Source organism: Nipponia nippon, unplaced genomic scaffold (assembly GCF_047370975.1).
Source record: "Nipponia nippon isolate SJK-2023a ecotype South Korea unplaced genomic scaffold, ASM4737097v1 scaffold_40, whole genome shotgun sequence".
NCBI classification, from domain to species: Eukaryota; Metazoa; Chordata; class Aves; order Pelecaniformes; family Threskiornithidae; genus Nipponia; species Nipponia nippon.
Window position 1 is genome coordinate 889923 of NW_028262359.1, and position 20604 is coordinate 910526.

The 20604-nt window shown below is 64.8% G+C and overlaps 1 protein-coding gene across 2 annotated transcripts; it reads right to left on the minus strand.

Moving 5' to 3' along the window:
* Positions 1 to 3770: 3770 nt before the first annotated feature.
* Positions 3771 to 13998, minus strand: PHF24 (PHD finger protein 24). Of its 2 annotated transcripts, XM_087777615.1 has the most exons (9): positions 13601 to 13998; positions 9445 to 9578; positions 8331 to 8703; positions 7239 to 7424; positions 6726 to 6804; positions 6433 to 6635; positions 5621 to 5787; positions 5349 to 5450; positions 3771 to 5243 (listed from the first exon to the last, which is right to left on the minus strand). In XM_087777615.1, the coding sequence occupies exons 3-9, from the start codon at positions 8697 to 8699 to the stop codon at positions 5147 to 5149; spliced, it is 1203 nt and encodes a 400-aa protein (XP_087633741.1). In that variant the 5' UTR covers positions 8700 to 8703; positions 9445 to 9578; positions 13601 to 13998; the 3' UTR covers positions 3771 to 5146. The 2 variants fall into 2 exon arrangements, with proteins under 2 accessions (XP_087633741.1, XP_087633740.1); XM_087777614.1 differs by lacking the exon at positions 9445 to 9578 and having other exon boundaries at positions 13601 to 13997.
* Positions 13999 to 20604: the final 6606 nt, after the last annotated feature.

A 20604-nucleotide genomic window follows, 5' to 3' on the forward strand; every position in this document is an offset into this window, starting at 1 on the left:
TGCACCACGCAGGCACCCCGTGTCCCTGTGCGTGGCCGTGCTGCGGGGAGGAAAGCAGGAGCGAGCGTGCTGGGAACAGGAGGCAGCATCTGGCAGCCCTGCACCGTGTCAGGGCTACCGAGCTGGCAGTGTTGGGGTGGCAGGAGCTAGCGGCACAGCATGCCGGCGGGAGGCTGTGCACAGCCCCCTGCGGGGGCTCCCGTGGGCAGCCCAGGCCATGTGCACCCTCCCAGGAGAGGAGCACACCGCATCCATGCCAGGGTGCCAGTGGGGTGGTGTCCTGTCAAGGCAGCTCGTCCTGCAGCTCCTGGCAGTGTGCTAGGGGAGATGCTGGGGAGGGGACTCCATTTCCCTGCTTGGGTCCCATACGGCTCCCTCCAGGCTGCCTGTGGACCCAAGCAGCACGTGGCCGGTCCCAGCAGGCGCTGGTGCGCATTGCTGTCGCTACCCCTCTTACCATGCCCGGTGCCTGGCTGCATTGCCATCACTTGAGCATCCTTCCCAGCCCTGTGGCAGTGCCAGGCGCGGACAGACCCTGCAGCTGTTAGGGGGGTGCAGTGGCTCTGTGCAGAGGAGGGGGATGCCCGGGGCTCCTGCCAGGGGACACAGAGAGGAGGGGGCTCCGACTCCCCATGTGTCTTGCAGGGAAGGGGTGCTGGACCCGAGGGAGCCCTGGGCCGGTCCCTTTTCTCCATGGCCCAGGGTCTCCTAGCTCCTGGGTGCTGCAGAGGATGGAGCCTACCCCAGACTGAAGGAGCCTGGGGCTGCCCAGGCTGAGTCCTGGCTCCTGACGTGGGGTGCATGGCCCAGCACTCATCCTCCACGGGCACGTAACCATCAGGGAGGAGGGTGCTATGGGGCAGAGACTGGCATCAGAGACGGGGTTGGGGCAGGAGGAGAAGGGGGTCACAAACCACGCTACAAAATTTCTGGGGACTGAAATGAGTCCCTGCATCCCTCCTCCCTGAGTGCTCTGATGGCTGTGGGACTGGTTGCTGGGCATGAGGAGGGAGGCCAGCCCCCTCTGCTCCACCGGGACGGGCTGGTGGCGTGCTGTTGTCCCCTGCCTGTGTCCCCATCCCCGGTGCGGCGGCCAGGGATGGCTGTACAGTGTGCATGTCCGAAAGTGGCATTGCCTGCTGCCGGCGCGGAGCAGGGGCGACACCCTGTGGCCACCTCTCTGCTGGGGGGGACACACTTCTTAGGGCCCCTCGCACCTCTCCCTGGCCCCCTCGCCCCCCCAGTCTGCCCAGAGGCCTCCCCAGAGGGCCCTGGTCCCTCTAGGGACCCTGGCTCGGGGTGGGAGTCACTTCTGGGTGGTCCAGCCTCCTCAGCTCCGTCCCCCAAATCCCCTCGGCTGCCCCCGCCCTCACCCTGCTCGCATCTGGGGGGATGTTGCTAAACGGGGACACTCGTCGCCGCCCTGCGTGGTTGCTCCTGCTCTGGCCTGGGAGGGGAAGGACGGCTGGGGCCATCCGAGTGGCACTGCCTCCAGGAGCTGCGGCTGTTGCTGTCACTGTCACACACCACCCAGAGAACCCCCCTTTTCTGCTTGTTGTCCCTGACTGGTCCTGTGGCACCGACGGGATGGGGCTCTGACATCTTGCCTCAGCGACGGCCGGGTGCCACAGCTCATGGTGACACTGTCTGAGCCCAGTGAGTCACCCCTGTCCCCCCTGTGTCACCACAGCTCCCTGCACACGTCCTCAAGGGTCGGCTGGCTCTGGTGCCGGGCACACCGTGGTCACCTCCTGTCTGGGGCACGCCAGGCCTGATGGCAACTGGCCAAGCCCAGGGGAGCCCCGGGGACACACAGAGGTGCCCGGGCTTGGAGGAGGGTGCAAAGCCAAGCACCCATCTTCTCCACAAGCGGAGGTTTTTGGGGTGGGTGGCAGCCCTGTGCAATGGCCGTGCATCCCAGCAGAGGGTGCAGCCTTCCCGCAGAGCTGGGCACTGCTGCGCCCTGGAGTCCCCATGGGACAGCCGGGACACCCTGAGCCGGCGGGGCGGGCAGCAGGAGGTGCTCCGGGTCCCTTGCAGATGGCAGGACCACCTGGGTGAAGGGTGGCTGATGCTCTGACCGCTGCCTGCTGCAAAACGTAACGCATGAGCCAGAGCTGCCCCCGTCCCCGGATCCCACGACGCTGCCCCAGGCTGGGTGACGCTGGGCTGGAGCAGCCCCATGGGTGCACAGCACCCGCTGCATGGCACCCGGTGGTGGGTGATAGACCTGGGGCGACGGACACTGGGCTGCACAGGCATTACCACTGCAGAATGAATTGCACACCCTGGGATTTCCTTCCTTGCGAGGTCCGGCGGCGGGGTGGGCTCGTCAATTCTTCCCCAGCATTGAATCCCACAGGAGCATCCCAACCTTTGGTTTGGGGCCTCTAGGACTTTCACTGGGGAGGTTTGCACCAGCAGCTGGGGAGAGGTTTGCACCAGCGGTTGGTAGGAGGTTTGCACCACCGTTCAGGGAAAGGTTTGCACCAGCATTCAGAGGGGTTCAGGAAGGTGTTTGCACCAGCATTTGGTGAGGTGTTTGCACAAGCATTCAGGGGAGATCTGCACCAGCATTTGGGTGGTGAGGAGGTTTGCGCCAGCATTCAGGGATAGGTTTGCACCGGCATTTAGGAGGGTGGTTTGCAGGCCACGGAGGCTTTCTGGGGACGGGGTCTCTGAGGTCACCAGTCTCGGAGGGGCAGGTGACAGCACCCTGCCCATTCCCTCACCGTGTCCCCCCACTTCTGCCCAGATCTGGAGGCTGCCCACGCGGAGACACAGCTAGCTGGGGCATGCTCTGCCCCGCGGCGGGCGCTCGCCGGGGACCTGCAGCTGCAGCAGAGCATGCATGCTGGGCAGCTGGTGCCGTGGCGGTGACAGCACAGCCCTGTGGGACGAGGGCCAGCCCAGCCACCTGCGGCCCTCGTTAGCCAGCTCCTGGGGGACACCAGCCGGCTGTGAGCCTGAAACGCTCACTGCTCCCCAGGCTGGATTTTCTCCGGGGGGCCGGCTGGACACCACCGCTGTGGTCTGGACCCAACGGCAGCCGTGGAAATATCCAAGTCCAGCTTTTAGCAGCAAGCTCTGTGTCCCCGCAGACCCTATGGATGCTTCCAGGGCAGCTTCCCCCTCCTAATTCCCCCGCAGATCCGCTTCTCAAGCCCCGTTCCCCTCTCAGCTGCAGCACAGGGACTGTGCAAGGAAAGCCCCCCCAGGCAGGCAAGGCCCCTTTGCCACCAGCTTCCCCTGGGAGCTCCCTGGATGCGGCTAGCACTGGAGGAGCCTCCAGCTGCGGGGACCCGTCTCCAGTCGCCTCCCCCTGGGGATCCTTGGTGTCTCTGCGGGGATATTTCGGGTTTCCCAGCACCACTGCAAACAGCCTGTTCCCAGCATCCAGCCCTCTCCTGTGCCCAGTGCTCTGTTCGCAGCCTCCAGTGCCTCCACAGGCAAGGAGCACCCTCATCCCAGTGGATGGGTGTCCGTCCTGCTGCAGGGGCCGGGCCAGTTGTGGGACCAGCCAGGCATGCTCCCCACTGTCTGCTCTCCTGGCCGAGATGTGGAGCACCCTGAGTTTGCAGGGTCCTGGGTGCACCCCCTGCCTTCCCCCCATCGCTGCTGCAGGACACTTTGGGGACACGAGGCCAAGCCTGCCTGATGGGACAGGGACCCAAAGCCGGGGCAGGGTGTTAAACACAGCAGGCAGCTGTGGGGTCCCCAGAAATCCCTGGGGAGAAGCCAGAAGCCCCGTAAGCGCGCCGGTCAGAGGCTAATTGGACACAGCTGTTTAATGGATGCTTCTTGGTACAGAGCGGGTGTAGCGACACACAGACCCCTGGCCGCCTCCTTGCCATGGCCATGGCACCGGCCCCGTCTGGGACCTGGCACCTAAAACATCCCCATTGGCCTGGCATGCGAGGGCGGTAGAGGAAGGTGTCGCGGTGTGCCTCCCGGTCTTGCAGCGGGGAGAATCCCTGGAGAGGGACCCTGGCTGGGGTAGGGGGGCTGAGCGGGACGGTCCCCCCATCGCAGCGGGGGGGTGGAGGGGAGGGAACGATCAGGCTGCCGCAGGTGCACCTCTGGTCTGTGCACGCCATGGGGCACCCCCGCTGAGCCGGGGCACGCCAGGCGGGGAGAGGCTGAGGGCACCATGGGGACGGGGTCGGAGGCTGCTGGGGCTGCCGCAGGACCTGGGCATCCCCCCATCTGGCGTGTGTGGGGTTTGGTTTCTGGGGGTCCCTGTGCCTTCACCTGTGGGCTGAGCGCATCCATCCACCTTAGGGCCACTGAACATCGGCCCTGCCCAGAAGGTGCCTCATCCCTGCAGCTGACACCCCGGGGGGCTCTGGGCTCTGCCTCCTCTTCCTCGCCCCAAGCACTAATGCCCCCAGTGAGGCAGGGATGCCTGCTCGCTGCGCTGGGGAGGGAGTGGGAGCGAGTGGGGCTGGGGCAGGACCGGAATGCTGAGCAGGGGGAGAGCATCCTGTGGGACCAGGGGGACAGGAGGGGACAGGGATGCAGGGGAGCACTCCTGTACATCCGAACTTGCCCTCCCACCCCCCTGGGGCTTTCTGTTCCCGGTGCTCCTTCCCACACCGTTGCCATCGGCATTAAATGGTTGGTCCCCAGCAGGGCAGGGTCAAGCTGTGCTGCCAAACACTCTCCCAGACACAGCCACGAGCTGTGAGTGCAAGGATGGACCTTGCAGGGGGTCCAGCCCCTGTTGGAGAGGGGCTGGGATGTGAAAGAGGCCAAGTGGTGGTCAGCCCTGTCCTCCCCCCCGAGGATTCACCATGCCAATGAGCTGAGCTGGCGCTTGCCGCAGACCCCCAGCTGCTGCTGCCCCACGGTGCTGCAGGAGGCTGGGGGCACACGGCTGCTCCAGGCTCTGCTCTCACCCCGTAACCACCCAGACCTGGCTCCAGGACCAGAGCAAGCCCCACTTCTCCTCGGGGGCAGACCCTGCTCTGTCTGCAGGTCCTTGGGGACAGGTCCCCGGTGGCTCCGGGTGCTGGTGGGCGAGGGGGTGCGGTGGGGCTGGGGATCATGGGGGCAGCCATCGGCGGCCAGCTCTGCCCAGAGGGGAGGGCAGGGCGGGTCTCCGTGGCGGGAAAGGCCTCGCCGCCCAAGATGGCATCGCTGGGTGCTAAGCCGGGGGCTGCAGGTGGAGGGCGGCGCTGTTGGGGCGGGCGGCCAGGATGTAGGCGACGTTCTCCCGCAGGAAGCCGGGCCAGTCGACGGGCCTGTGGGCAGATGCGGGGCTCACCGGCTGCCCCGACACCGCTGCTCCCCCGGCGTCTCCTCCAAAATGTGGGTGTCCCCCACCCCCAAAACCGCCCCCGCCTCACCTGGCCTCCTCCTGCTCCATGGCTGATGGGGTCTTCTCCTGGCTCTTGCCGCTGCCACTGCTGGCCGGGCTGCTCTCCGACATGGGCCCTACGTGGCTGATGCTGTGGGGACGAGGAGGAGGGCGATCTTCGTCCCCCATCCTTGCACCCCAAATGGCGGCAGGAAGGAGGGGGCAGCCATTTGCATGCCGAGCCCCTTCGGTGGGTGCTGGGGTTGTGGTGGGATCCCCACCAGGGATGTCACCCCCACCCCTGGGCGGGCGTCCCCGTACCTGACGTTGCAGGATGGCGTCTCCTTTTGGTGCTTGCGGAACCAGGCGTGCCGGGCCCGGTGGCACTCACCCTCCCCGATGAAGCCGTCGTTGTCCTGGTCCAGGGCCAGGAAGGCTGCCCGTGCCCGCTCCCGCTCCTTGGCTGTCAGCAGCCGCAGCAGGGCGTTCTGGGGGGGCAGAGAGGGGAAGGGGGAGTGCTCGCCCCACGGGAACCCGCCCTGCTCCCATCCCCAACGCCATGTGGGTCTTCCACCCTGGGTGCCATGGCCATGGGTGCCGGCCATGGAAGCCGGACCTGGGTGCTGTGGTCATGGGTGCTGGCCATGGGAGCTGGCCCCAAGTGCCTTGGATATGGCTGATGGCTGTGGTAGCCAGCCACAGGCACTGTGGCCATGGGAGATGGCCACAGGTGCCACAGCCATGGGTGATGGCCGTGGCAGCCGGACCTGGGTGCCATGGTCATGGGTGCTGGCCATGGGAGCTGGCCACAGGTGCCACAGCCATGGGAGCTGGCCATGGAAGCCAGTCCCAGGCGCTGTGGCCATGAGTGCTGGCCATGGCAGCTGGACCTGGGTGCCATGGTCATGGGTGCTGGCCATGGGAACTGGTCCTGCGTGCCTTGGATATGAGTGATGGCTGTGGTAGCTGGCCACGGGGGCTGTGGCCAGCCATGGGAGCTGGCCTCAGGTGCCATGGCTGAGAGAGCTGGCCGCAGGTGCCACAGCCATGGGTGGTGGCCGTGGAAGCCAGCCCCAGGTGCTGTGGCCACGAGGGCTGACCGCGGGAGCCAGCCCCGGGTGCTGCAGCCATACCTGCGGCCGTAGTTTCTGCAGCAGCTGGATGGATTCGTGGGAGAGGAAGTCGTGCCACTCGATGTGCCCCTTCTTGTCGGGGTCCAGGGCGGAGAACTGCAGGGCTGCCTGCTCCTCCTGTGCCTCGGCCATGGGCCGCTCGAACTGCTGCTTGTGCACCAGGTGCTTGTAGTGCAGGAAGTCGTCCAGGGTCAGGCAGGTCTCTGCAGGGGGCAGATCGTCTGCGAGGTGCCCGGGGAGGGGGGACCTGCCTCCCTCAGCCACCCGGGACCCACCGCGGGGAGAGTCCGCACCTGGAATGATCTTGCAGTGCCGCAGGGTCTCCATCAGGCTGTACATCTCTTCCTCCGTCAGCAGGAGATTGAGGTTGTCCTGGTGTGGGGAGCAGAGAGGAGCCATGGGGCAAAGGCACGGGGTGGTGTGAGCACCTGGCTATGCCGTGGCACTGGGATCCCTTGGGTGCGGGCACGCAGGGAGGGGTGGTGCCGTGTGTCACCCGGGGTGCCCCAGTGGGGTGGCTTCACGCCCCTGGGCTTTGGGTGCCATTCCAGCTCTGCCACAGCTCCTCGTGCGCCCAGTCACGTCTCCCCACCAAGGTGCTGGCTGCTGGGGTGGGGAGCTGGCGAAAGGCTGCTGTCCCCTCCTCTCCGGTGGCTCCCCATCAGGCCAAGGTGGGCGACAGGAGCTGGGGAGCAGCAGGTCCCCCCCTCACCCTGGGACCCTGCTTATGTCTGCGTGGGGCACGGCCCCCCGGCAAGCACCCACCACCCAGCAGAAGCCTGGTGTCCCCCACCCCGGGCACTCACACAGTAGTAGCAGCTCCAGCCTGTCTCAGTGTGCGCTGTCTCTGTCACCTCCACGGCGCTGTCGTTCTGCAGGTAGCCCATGCGGCGCAGGCAACCATCGTGGTACACCCGGCTGCAGATGCGGCAGGGAAAGAGGCTCTCGGCTGTCCACACCTCACAGATCTCGCACATCTCGTCGTTGAGGACCTGGGGAGAGGTGGGCGGCTGCTCAGAGGGATGGCGTGGGCAGGGGGCTGGCTTCTCAAGGCAGGGGTCAGGGTGGTGCTTGGCAGGTGGGGATGGATGTCGGGGGGCAGAGGGGATGGGAGGGTGGGATTGCGTGGGGCTGGCGTAGGGAAGAGGTGGGCGGTGGGGACATAGTGGGCATAGCTGGTGGGGTTAGAGGAGGGTGGGTGGGTTTGTGGGGGTGAATGGAGGGTGGATGGGTCCGGCTGTAGGGTTGGTGGGGTTGTAGGTTCTCTGGGGTGCAGCATGGTAGGTGTGGATGGCTGGGCTGAGGGGTCGTAGGTTGGCTGGTCTTTAGGGTTGTAGCGTGGCTGGGTGGAAGTGCTGGTCTGTGGGTTGGCTGGTTGTAGGTGTGGATGGATAAGCTGTAAGACTGTAGGTGTAGGCTTGTCGGGGTGGGTGGGTGGATGGGTAGGGTCATGGGTGTGGATGGGTGGGCTGTAGGATTGCGGGCATGGGTGGATAAGCTGCTGGGTTGTAGATGAGCTGGGCTGTAAGGGTCACAGGTGCAGATGGATGGGTTGAGTTGTAGGCTGGCTGGCTGTAGGCTGACAAACACATAGATCGAATTGTCCTTTTCTCTTCCCCAAAGCTGGAGCGGTCTCTGCCCAGCAGTGACCTCTCCTCTCCAAGACACCCAGGGGTGCCTCCAGGGCACATCTGACCAGTTGCACCCTCCTCCCTGCATGGCACCTCCGGCTGCTCAGCCTGGCCCCCGGCCCCACTGAGCCGCCTCCATGGAGCTTTGCCATGGCCAGTGGGGGCTGTCGCTGCCCGGCGGGCACCGGGAACACTTGCACTCTCCCCTGTTCATCTCCATCCCCGTCCCCATCCCTTCTGCCCCATCCCCGTGCTCTGTCCACTTGCCTGTTCCCGCTGCTCCAGGCTGATGTCCAGGGGCTCATCATCATGCAGCTCCCGCTTGGGCCGGATGAAGGCGGGTGGCGTGAACCTGTTGGCTCGGTCAAACTCCTCCGGCTCCACACCCCGGCCATCCCGCAGCCGTTCCCAGGCCGCCTTGCTGGCGCTGCTCTCCTCTGGCTGGGAAGGTCCTGACGCCACCTCCTCCTCTCCCTCCTGCACCTCCTGCTCCAGCGTCCCGCAGCGTGTGCCCCCCGCCTCCGCCCGCCGCCGTGTCGACGGCTGCTCCCGCAGCCCATCCTTAAAGGCTGACACGGCTAAGCTGACCTTCTGCACCTTCTCCACCGTCTGCCGCCTGGACATCAGCACCCCCATGGCTCTGCAGGGGGAAGGAATGTGCTCAGTGCTAAGGCCTTGGGGTGCAATGCTGCTCCTCACCCCTCCACCATGTCCCTGTCCCCAAAAAGGTGTCCCAATGGGTGCACGGGGAGCAGCTCAGGGCAGGGAGAAATGGGGGCTCCTTCGCAAGCTGGCGCTGGGGTCATCTGTGGTGGCCATGGGGAGGTGGACCCGAAGCCACGTGGAGATCTGGCCATGGAGGGTCTGGGTGTTGGCGGGGGAGTGGGACAGCAAACAGGGAGCTGGTTTGGGGGCACCCTGCCTCCCCCATCCTTGCTCTGTAGACTCCAGCTTGACAAGAAACACATCTGTGCCCTTCCCACACCAGACCAGTAAATCCCAGAGGGACTGGGACCAGCTGTAACCCTGCCCCTTGCACACATCCCATTCTGCCTTGGAGAAAGCCTCTTTGGCCAGCCAAGGGTGAGAGGTGTCCTCCCAGCAGCTCTGCCCAGCGTTGGGGCATAGCAGAGCTGGTCCTGGGTCTCTTACCTTCCCTAAATTTCAATTCACACCCCAACCTCTCTTGGGCTCCCATGCTTGTGTGCATGCATGCGTGCTGCTGTCCGGATTGCTGGGCATCCTGCAAGGAGCCAGGCGGAGAGGCTGGGCCAGCCGTGGGAGGGCTGCAAGGGTGCAGGAGGGAAGGGGAGCAGTGCGTGGCTCTGGGGCGCGTGGGTCCCAAGAAGGGGCTTTAGCTGCAGGACCGAGGGAAGATCACCTTAGGGTAATGCAGAGGGCAACGGCAGCAGCAATAGCAGGTCGGGGCTGAAGCTGGGGAGCAGCACCATTTGGTCTCCAGCGGCGTGGGGCACAGCATCACTGCATGTGGGTCCCAGCACTGCCCCGCTGGGGCTGCGTGATGGAAGATGCTGTAGCCAAGAGGCGCTCCCAGCTGGTGCCTGGGGACCAGCAGGCAGCACTCGCTGCCTGTGCGCGCGAGGGGAGATGGGAGCAGCCCTCTCCCGCCCCGCCAGCCCCAGCAGGGAAGCCCCTCAGTAGCGGGATAATTAGCAGCACTCGCGCGCACGCTGGGATCTCACAGCCGCAGGAGGACACGGCGCTGCGGGCACTGCTGTGGCAGGGAGCCTGGGCAGGGTGATTACAGCTGCCCCGCGCCAGCGGTGCCGAGCAGAGCGCGCTGGCAGGTGGCAGCTCGCTGCCCTTCGCTCGTACCCGCATCCACAGATGCCCGGCCCCACACTCCCACCCCACGACCCTCAGCTGCGTGGGCTCGGTTCACGCGCGCGCGCGCGGGCGTGCAAACCCAAACACCGCCGCATGCGCACGCATGTGATTTCCCAGCCTCCCTCTGCCACCGCGGGACCATCTGCGTGCGGATGCCCACGCACGGAGCCAGGTGTGCGAAGCACGTGGGCCCCATGCCGCGCACGGGGGTCTCACTGGTGGGCACGCCTGGACGGGGGTATTTGCACCCGTTGGCCTCCATGCCTGGCTCGTGGCTGCTGCCCGGCATGCCGCTGCTCCTGGGGCTTTGCACAGTTGGGAGCGGGGAAGAGCTGGAGGCACGTGTCCAAGCCACAGCAACAGCATCCCTGCGGCTGTGCCGATGGAGGGGAAGACACTTGGGCGTCTCTGCCTCCTCGTTGTGCTGTCACCCCCTGCTCAGGAGGCTTAGGATCCCATCAGCTGTGGGCAGGATCAGCTCTGCTGCTCGGCAGCATTGCGGCTCTGCCTGCAAGCCAGCGAGCTGGGGGCACCGCAGGGAGATCCCCCCCTTTGCAGGTCCCTGCATCGCTGAGCATGGGCCAGATCCTGGCTTCATCCTGCCCAAGGCTTGGGTGGAAGCGGGGAGGAGCAGGCGCAGAGGGGCTGGGCTCATGGATAAGAGCCAAAAGAAGGGCGTGGGCCCCAGCTCTTGGCACACCAGTCCCCCCAGTAGCTGCACTGGTTCTCCTGATCCCCAGTGTGCTGGCAGCATCTCCCTGCAGTGCTGCGGGGCTCTGGATGGCCAAGCCCCAGCCACCCAGCAGGGCAGCACCGGGGTGGCTGGTGTATGGACCTGCTGTAATCCCCCCAAACTGAGGTTCCTCTCTGTGTTCACGGTGTGGTTGCCCCCCAGCCCCATGCCACTGCCGGAGGATCCCAGCCCATCTCCCTGTTTCTAGTCCTCTCCCAGGGCCACCCTGAGCGTCTCCTGCCACAGTCGATGCCACTGGCTGCTGCATGCCTGGAGTCTGGAGGCTGTCACTCTTGCCACAGCTTGTGTCTGTTCTCAGCTCCTGCAGCGCTGCATGGCCAGACCCTGCCTGCACGTCCAGCTCCCTCTCCAGACCCCACTGCCTTTCCACAGGCCCCAAAGCTCCCCAGATAACCCCAACCTGCTCTGCACTCTCCAGGACCCCCATGCCCTGCTTGACCCATTGGTTGTGCGGGGTGGGACATCACCCCCGTGCAGAGCCTGGCCCGGCTCAGGGTCCTGCCAGGCTCGGGGGGTCCTCCCTCTCCCAGGGACCCCTGGATGTGGGGAGGGGAGAGGAGAGGCACCCTCGCCCCCTAGCAGCCCAGCTACCCGAGCAAGCCCCTGCATCCGCACACGTCTCCAGGGGGAAGGTGCCTCTGCTGCTATTTGGCCACCCTCCGAGGCGCCCGGCGGTCAGGACCCAGTGCCACCGCCTGGCTCACCTCGGCCCGAGGTGACGGGGCCTCGACCTTGCTGCTGGGTGCCAACGCGGGGGCTATTTTTAGGTCACCCCCGTGGAGGAGCTAAATCTGGGCACAGGACGGAGCTGCCTGCAAATGCCCAGCTCCACCAAGCCCTGCCAGCGCCGGGTGCTGTCGCAGCGGGTGATGGGCACCTTCCCACCCCCTTCCCTTCCCTTGCACTGGCCCCCTGCACCCCTGCCTTGTCCCCTGGGCAGCACCCATTGCCCGCGCTGTTCTGATGGGGATTTGCTCCTTGCTACTTCATCCCTGCAGCAAAACACTGAGACAGAAAGCACTTCATCCCCCTAGCACCCACGGACTCCTCTTGCCCAGCCCCACGCAGCTCTCTGCATGGGGAAACTGAGTCACGGAGGCAAGGCTGGTGCGGCTCTCTTGGGGGGGAGGATGGGGGCACTGGTGGGATGGAGCTGGTGGCCAGCATGGAGGCACCGCGGGAGGAGGAAGCAGGGCAGAGCATCCTGAAGCAGAGCTGCCAGTCCCCGCATGGCTCCCAAATCTCCTCTACCCCATGGCAGTGGGAGCGGGGAGCACCCGTGGCTCTTGCTGGGGTTACGGGGTGCCGGCTTTGGCTGTGAGGGCGGCGGTGGGTGCGTGGCGGCGGGTGACGCGTGGGTGGGTGTATCGCAGCGCGGCGGGGACGTTGTGGTGGCTGGGAGCGCAGGATGGATGCGGTGGGGAGAAGCGCAGGGTGCATGTGTTACGGGGTGGATGGGTTAAGGGGTGGATGTGCTACACAGCACGGGGCGGGTGTTACAGCCCAGCAGGGGCTGTGCGGGCTGGGGGTGTTGCAGCGGCTGTGGGCACGGCGTGGGTGGTGGCTTTGGGTGCAGGGATGTTGCAGCAGCTGTGGGGTGGTGGCTGTGGCAGCTGAGGGTGCTGGATGGGTGTGTTTCGGGGGCTGTGGGTGCAGCAGGGCAGGCTGTTGCGGTGCTCGGCGGTGGCACGGGTTGCTGGGGTGCGGAGCCATAGGGCCCATAGGGCTGGCTGTTGCCCCCCCTGCCAGCCCTCTGCTCAGCCATGCTTGCATGCCCCACGGTGCATCCTCAGTGCAAAGCCACATGAGCAAACCAAGGGCTGGCGGGCGCTTGGGCTGGTGCACGCCATGAGCAGGGTCTGTGGCACCCTCTGCACCCACCCTCGAGGGGATGCAGCAGGGGTGTGTGAGGAGCAGGACCCCCTCCTGGGCTCCGCGCTGGCGGGGAAGGATGTGCCTGGTCCCCATGGGCTCCCCATGGGCCAGGCCTCCTCCCTGCCCTCGCCAGGCTCCTGGTGTTTTTACCCCTCAGTGCTGCGCCTTCCCAGGAGCAGCGTTAGGGACCTGGGGGCAGATGGCTGGGGACCTCAGGGCCCATGGCAGCCCAGTCCCAGGGCTCAGTCTGAAGGGCACCGAGGCGGGCAGGGAGGAGCTGCCGTGGCTCTGGCACAGCCCTGCACACCCACCCTGCCGGCTGCAGCCTGCCTGGGGCGAGGGGGGCTGAGCGGCACAGGCAGCAGTCTCTGCTTGGGGGACTCCACATCCCACCTCCTTGGGCTGGCTGCGGGTGCCCAGAGGGGTCCAGTGGCACCCCCTTGTCCCCTCTCCCTGGCAGATGGCACGTGCTGGGACCATAGCACTGCTGAGGCTGCTGCTGCGAGGTGACCCGGTTGCCACGGGGCAAGGGGCTCCATGGCTGATGGTAGCCTCCCCACCCTCTGCAGGGCTGCAGGGGCCTGGCAGGGAGGTCTGGGGGGTGGCCAGAGCCCCAGCTGTGCTGCGTCCCCCTCCTGGGGACACCAAGCCAGTGGCTGCTCTCCCTGCCGGATCAGGCTGCCTGTCCTGCCGCGCCATAGCAGATTTTATAGGTGTGTCACACGTTTCCATCTCCCGGAGGGGGATCAAAATGCCGTGACAGCAGAGTCCCTTCCCCTGCAGCAGACGCGGCTCCTGCCCAGCTCCCCACATCTCCTCCTCATCTCCCACCCCAGCCCCTCTCCCCAGCACCCACATCAAGACCCCGATGCCTGGGCAGGACCCTCCCACCCCATCCTCATCCCTGTTCCCATGTACCCCATCCCAGGAGCCCCGCTCACCCTCCCTGGGACCAGGACCCCGGGGACAGCAAGGGGACCCACCCATGGGTGTTGCGATGTGCAGCCAGCCCACGCTGTGCACCGGGTGAAGCGCCAGCGGCAGCAAAAAAGCCACTTACCTGGGTCAGGGTCCGTCTGGGGAGCGTCAGCCCTACAGAGTGGTCCACACGATGCCCATTGCCGCTGCCTCTGGCCGCAACCCCTTCTCCGCCCGCGGGTGCTCACCGCATCCCGCACCCTGGGTGCAAATCCCCGCCAGGGGATGGAGCGGCAGGGCTGGTACCCGGAGAGCCAGAGCCCTGCGCTTGCTGCCGGAGGATGCAGGAGACAGCGAGATGCTGGGAGCGGATGCCTGTGTCTAGCGCACACACACACGCGCGCACACACACACGCACACACACACACACACACACACGGAGGAAGCAGGGAGCTTGTGACTGGGGCTGAGCAGATGCAGCCTGGTTTGCTGTCCCTGTACCAATTGCTGCCTGAGCTGTGTTAAACAGCTCTCTGAGACATGAAGCATTTTTTTAACCAGGCTGACGTTGGCTGGGAGATACCAATAAAAGCTTTCCCTGAGTCTCCTCTGGCCCCTGGGGCCGAACCGCCTTTCTTTGAGACAGCCTCAAGGACTATGGAGATGGGGCTGCATCCGTGGAGGAGCAAAGATCTCCCCTGCCTGCCGGCCACAGTCTTCCCCGGGCCCAGCCAGGGTCTTCCCTGGACCCGGAGCCCTGGCCACAGGCTACCTGCGACCTCTTTAACCCATTGCCTGCCGGTCAGTGTTGCCAGCAGGCTGTCTTCCCCACGCCGCGGTGCAGCGGGGGCATGGTGACTCCAGGCTACGTGCAGGCCTGTGTGCCCGGTGCAATGCACACCAGGGGTTTCGGTTCTTCTCGTCCCCAGGACTGGATGTCACCTGGGTGCGCACTGCAGGGCTGCAGTGGGGCTGGGGGCTTGCGGAGGGTGCGAGGGAGGTGATGGGGCAGGAGGAAGAATGCTGGGCTAGAGAGGAGGGTGCAGCACTAAAGTAGTGCTTCTGAAGGTGGGATATCTGCTCCGCATGCATCCCCAGCTGCCCCACACCAGCCTGGCGGAGACGGTCACTCAGCCCCCCGACACCCTCCTGGGGCAGGGTTCCAGCCAGGCCTGGGATTAGTGCTGAAGGCTAAAGCAGAAGGGCCTGGGCAGTGGGGATGGCTGCAGGGCTGCCCTGCCCCTTGGCCAGGTGGGATACAGCAGGTCCTCTCCTGGCTAGGGTAGAGGGATGCTCTGCCCAGCCCCCCTGTGCTGTTCCTGCCCCTGGGATGCTGCTGCGGGGGGAATGCCACATCCCAGCCTGACATCCTGGCCATGCCAGCCCCTGTGCCCTCTGTGGGACAGGGTCTGGCTGACTGTGCAGACCCAGCACCCCACGGAGGAGAGGATGAGTGTGCACGTGTGCAGCGATGCCTGTGTCTGCAGAGGGGCTCAGGAGGCCTTGGCAGAGCAGCGAGTGGCGGAGCGTGCATGTCACCTTTCCTGTGCGGAGAGCGTGGGGACCATGGGGTGGGAGGCCGTGGGGTGAAGGACTATTCAAGGGATGAAGCTTGCTGTCTCCTGGGAGATGGGCAGCACCATCCCTGAGGTCTTCTCCATCTCTGAAAAAGCCTGTGGTGGACCCAGCATCTGATGCCCTGGCAGTGCCCTGCCTCCCCAGGAGCAAGTGGCTGGGGCAGGGCAGCCTTGAGGGTGCTCCCAACACCGTGTTCAGGGCAGGTTTGCTCCAGCCTGTGCCACACGCTGGCACCAGGCTGGTCCCTGGCCCCTGTCCAGGCTGGGGTGACTACCAGCATGAGCTGGTGGCCCGGTCACTCCTCACCTCATACCAGCCCTCCCCTAGACCTGTGGGTGCTAACACTGGTCCCACAATACCAATACCTCCATTATAGATCCTTCCCACTCCCCCACGTCTCAGCCAGGAGTGAGCTGAGCCCGTTCACAGCTCATATCACCCACAAGCAGAGCCGAGGGCTGGCAAGGGCAGCATCTGGCCGCTGCGCCGGGACCGGAGCCGGTCTGCAGCTCCCTTCCCCGATGGGTGGAGATGTGCAAAGCTGGGCTGCAGACAGGATGTATCTGCTTTCTGCTTGTGGCTGTCAGGTCCTGTCTTGCTTCGCTCCATCAGCCGTGGGAGCCTTGCAGGGAGCCTCCGGTCACCCTGCCTTAGCCCGGGGTACCTGTCTGTGCTGCATCCTTCCCCAAGGATGCTTCCCTTTAGGGTGAATCACATTTTGAGTTATTTGGCCCGAGGAGCCAGGTGGAAAGGTGCTGGGATGGATGTGGGGTAGAGAAAGTGGAGGCCAACTGTAAATGGGGCCAGAGAAAAACATCTCCACAGATGAACCCTGGCCCCAGAGGACAGGGGAAAGGGGGAGGCGGTGGAGGAGGAGTGTGCCAGCAGGCTGTGAAAGCTTTAAGTGCCTCTGCAGGGAGAACCCTGCCCTGGCGGCCCGTGGCTGAGTGCAGCGGTTCCTGGAAAAGCAAAGGCAAGGAGGAGCCCCAGCCCTGTTCCTTGCCCAAGCTGCCGAGGGGCTTGGGGGTCCTGCTGCCGTCTGCCCCGGTGCTCTGCAGTCCCTTCTGTAGCATCGCCAGGCTGTACCCCTGCAGCAAGGCTCCATGTATGAGGCTGGCTGAGCCTGGGGGACGGCAGCTCCTCGACAGCCCTTGGGTGCACCAGGGCCCAGCTGGCAAGTATGATGTCCCACCGATGGAGAGCTGCAGCCCAGACCCGTTTCTGCAAGGAGCATCCAGCAGCCTCCACCCCGTGCGGGATGAGGATGCTCTCACACCCCCTGGGGAGAAGGAAGATGTGGTACCCTGCCCTGACACCCCTCTCTGAAAAGCCACAGCATGGCTGGGCACCCGCCGGAGTGGCTGCGACAGCAACAGACTGGGAAAGCTCTTGGAGGAGCCAGCAGCACCGGGCTGCTGGAGGAGGGCTGCAGGGGCGGAGGTGAGAGCTGAGCTGCAGCGGGAATGTGCATTTTCGTCAGCTCCCCACTCCCCCCCCCCCAAAATCTCGCTTGACGCCCGCGTGTAGGTCACTGGCTGCTGCAGCGACGCGGCGTGTGGGCTCACCATCTGCGGCTGCTTCTGGAGCCCGCCGCCTGGGAACGCCGCCCCGTGCCGCCCCGGCTCGTCCCAGCTCCCGCCTGGCCCCCAGCCCTGAAGCCACCACCACCCTCGGGGGCCACAGGGCGAAGGGTTTGCTCTTTGACTGGGGGGACCCGAAATTTTGGCTTCTGCCAAGAAGCAGGAGCAGCAGCGGTAGGGCGCCTGTGCGAGCCAGCGTTCCCGCCAGTCAGTGGGGGGTGATGGAAAAGAGAACCTGATAAAATAGCGAGATTTTTTTTTTTTTTCAGGAGATTACAAGTTTGGCTGATGGAGATAATAGTGTTGACACGCTGCGGGGAGGGTTCGGAGAGGCATCGGCACACCTCATGGCAGCTGGTTCAGGAGGGGAGGATGATGCCAAAATCAGCATGAAATGGGATAAAAACCAGCTGCCTGATGGGCTGCCGTGTAAGACTGCAGGCAGAGAATGGCAGACCATCGCCCATCTCCAGGGACAAGCGGTGCAGGAGCGAGCCCGTTAGCAAGGAAGACCGTGCCTGGTTCCCCCCGGCTGCCCCAGCCCCTGCCCTCAGGCTGCGTGGGCTCCACGCCGGGGAAGGGGCTCCGGATCCTGCCCATGGACCTGATCCCAGCTGCAGACACAATCCCGCTCTCCACCAGCGCCCAAGTGGGACATGTCCTGATGCTGACTGCAGACAGCACCTCCCAAGGCCACCTGTCCTTCATGCCCACTGACAGCTGTCCATCATGCCCACCAATGGCTGTCCATCACTGCCCCTGGACATTCACGCTAGCTCATCAGTGGCTGTCCGTCACACCCCTGGTCATCACCGCAGGCGCCGTGCATGATGCTGATGGCTGCCTGTCATGCTCCCACCATCGAGGACAGCTCATTGACACTGCCTGTCACACCCCCGGCCATCGATGCAGCTGTCCTCTGCAGCTCCCACACTCCGGCAGCTCAGCCCTCGGTCCCCACAGCCTCCGCCTCCCCGCAGCCTGAGCCTGATGGCGGAGGGGGGCAGTGGCCCTGTGCCCCCCAGCCCACTCCTATTCCCATCCCCACCAGTGGTCCCCCCGACGTGTGCGTGTGGTGCTGCAGTGCCGATGCCATTGCAAACTGCTAACGGGTGGCAGCTGCTCTGTGGCTCCTGCTCCCCGCATTCACCCTGCCATGGTCTCGGGTACAGGGACAGGGAGGCGTGGACAGGGACGGCAGGCCCTCACTCTCCCCCAGCCCTTGGTGGCCAGGGTGCCCCGAGCAGGAGCTGCTGATGGTGCCCGGCGGGGACGCAGCCCCTCCGTTGGCCCCCATCAGCAGCCGCATGGTAACAAACCCAAAGTAGGTTAAGACGCCGCAGACGCTGGCTGTGTGCCTCGCGGCCATGGCACCGTGTTTGTTTGCTCTGAGTTTTTCCCTCCCATTCCGGGTCCGGAGTGCAGAGCTCTTGCAAGGCATAATTACTGTGCAGCCTTGTGTGCACTGTCGGGGTGCAAGGGCTGGTTCTGCCCCCTCCCCAGCAGCTTTCCTGGCACCCAAAAATCCCCCAGTACAGAAGCCTGGAGCAGAATTTGCCTAACGAATATATCTTCAGCCCTGCAGCTCCACAGGACCCAGGAGTTTGCAACCGAGGTCTGTCTGGATGCTTGTGGCAGCCAAAATCCCAGGCGGAGCAGGGCCAGGCACTGGGCTGCGTGGGGAGGAGGCACCTCTGCTTCATCCAGCTGCAGGTTTGGGCTGAGCTCCCACTCCAGCCAGACCCAACCTCCCCTCCTGGGGCATGACCACGTTGTGCTGCCCAGGGTGGTTTTAGCTCCATCCAGGGCCCTGGTGCAGCGCTGAGCGCTGCTTCCTCCTCATCCTTGCCGGGGTCTGACACAGCCCTGCCTCATCACCGCATCCCCACGTCTGCTGGGCTGAGCTGTGGCAGCCCCAGATCTGCTGGATGTGCAGCCCCAAGCAGACAACGCACCCCACCAGCTTCTCCAGCTGCTGGAAGGAGGAGATCCAGCCTGCATCCAGCCCATCCATCCTCTTGCACGTCCACCTCCAGGTGAGCCCTTGCCTGCGTGCTGCTGTCTGCTCCCTGCTACTGTCCTGCGGTTGCAGCTTGGCTGTTCCCTTTTCCCTGTACAAGGCTGGGCTCTGGGGAGCCTGAGAGAGAGCGTGAGGTGCTACCATGCTGCCTCATGCAGCCATTTGCTCATGTTGCTCCCCCATGAACTGCCTTCACCCCTGTGATAAGGAGGAAAAGCTGGTGGGGACCAGTGCCAGGACCTGGGGAGCGGATGCAGAGAAAGGATGTGATCTGATGGTGCAGATGGGTGTCAAAATGCCCCAAGGGGAGCCGGGGGAAAGGTGCTGGGGTGAGGGAAGCAAGGAGATAAGAGCAGGCAGGAGGAAGCCAACAGCGCATCCCCTGACGGGCAGGGATGCCCCAGGGTCCAGGGTCTGCATGAAGGTGTTCCCCGAGGGTGGCTGCCTGGGCTTACCCCGGGCTGCCCTTCCTGGGGGTGGCACGTCCCTACAGAGCAGCCAGGGCACAGAGACCCCATCCCCACAGGTGGCGGCTCTCCAAGCCTGGCCCTGATGAGACGAGGATGCTCCCTCTGGACAGATAATAGCTGAGCACTTTAGAGCTCTCTAATCTAGGAGCACTCTTGCAGGCATTAGCTAAATGACCCTCTTCACAGGGGCACTCCAGCCAGCTCCCAGAAATCAGCTGTCCCCCCAGCCTGTCCTTTCCCCTCCGCCTGCGAGTCCCTAGAAGGGGTCAAGGCCAGACCCCATGGCTCTCCAGGGACTGGTACCCCCTTGCTCTAAGTGGGAACATGAGTGTACCCAAACAGCAGAGCCTGGTGCAGGGGCTTGTCCCCCAGGACACTGCAGGGCTCTGGAGAGCAGGATCAGCCCTAGAGCTGGGGAGAAGTGTTGAGGCTGGGGTGAGAGGAAAAGCGCCGGGGCTGGACTGTGGGCAGGTACCGGGTATGGGTTTGCAACTGCAGCATCCCAGTGCCAGCCCCACAGCACCTCGCAAGGGACGCATTCGTCCCCATAGGGAGGCATGGGCAGGGATGCCAGCCCTGCCAGCCTGGCTGCCCCCTTGCAGTGTCACCTATCCCTGCATCCTCCCTTAGCGTGGCCATCTCTGCTGCAGGCCAGTCGAGCATCCTCACAGAGGAGCTTTTCAAGTGGAACGGAAATGCCTAATGAAGGCCGACTTCACTAACTGGGGCTGTCACGGGGATGATTGCTGCCTTCCTGAGCTGCTTTATGAGCAATAAAGCTGTGCAAGAGGAGAGAAGAGAGGCAAGGGCAGAGCCTGCCCACATGCCTCTGCCCGGCTGGCGAGGGCACTGCCCTGGCCCGTTTTGGAGGCCAGGGGCAAGCAGGCAGCCCCTGGGGCTGGAGGCAGATGCAGAGCCCAGCTGGCTCCAGGGGAGCGTGGCCCAGCAGAGCGGAGAGCCAGGAGCACTGAATGGGACCATCGCATCCCTCTGGGGCACAGCTGGGTCCCGTCCTGCTGTGGAGGTGGGACGTGGTGTGACTCGCACCAAAGTGGGGGGCTATGCAAGGCTCCCGGGTGCTGCTATTTGGACAGGGATGTGGTGCTTGCAAGTGGGTTCAGCAGTCTCCACGTTGCTTTTGGTGTCTCCATCAGCCACATTCCCATACCGCAGCATCCTACGGGCAGGCTTCATGCAAAGACTCGTCCCCAGCCTCTCCAAGCCTGGAACCCCAATCCCTTACCCACGCGAGGGGCTGTGCATGGTTCCTGGGCTGCATCACAGCATCTGATGCCTCTCACCCCTCTTGGGGACCCCTGAGCAGCTCCGGTGGTGTGAACAGGGACAGGTCTACGAAGCAGCAGAGCCCCAGCACGCCGCCGCCTCTTAATCAGCTAATTGTGTGTTTGGGGTTTCAGGCGAGGGCCCCAGCCTGGCGTTGCCATACCAACTGCATCAGCATCACTTTCAAACATTTACCAAGCAGGCTTGAAATGCG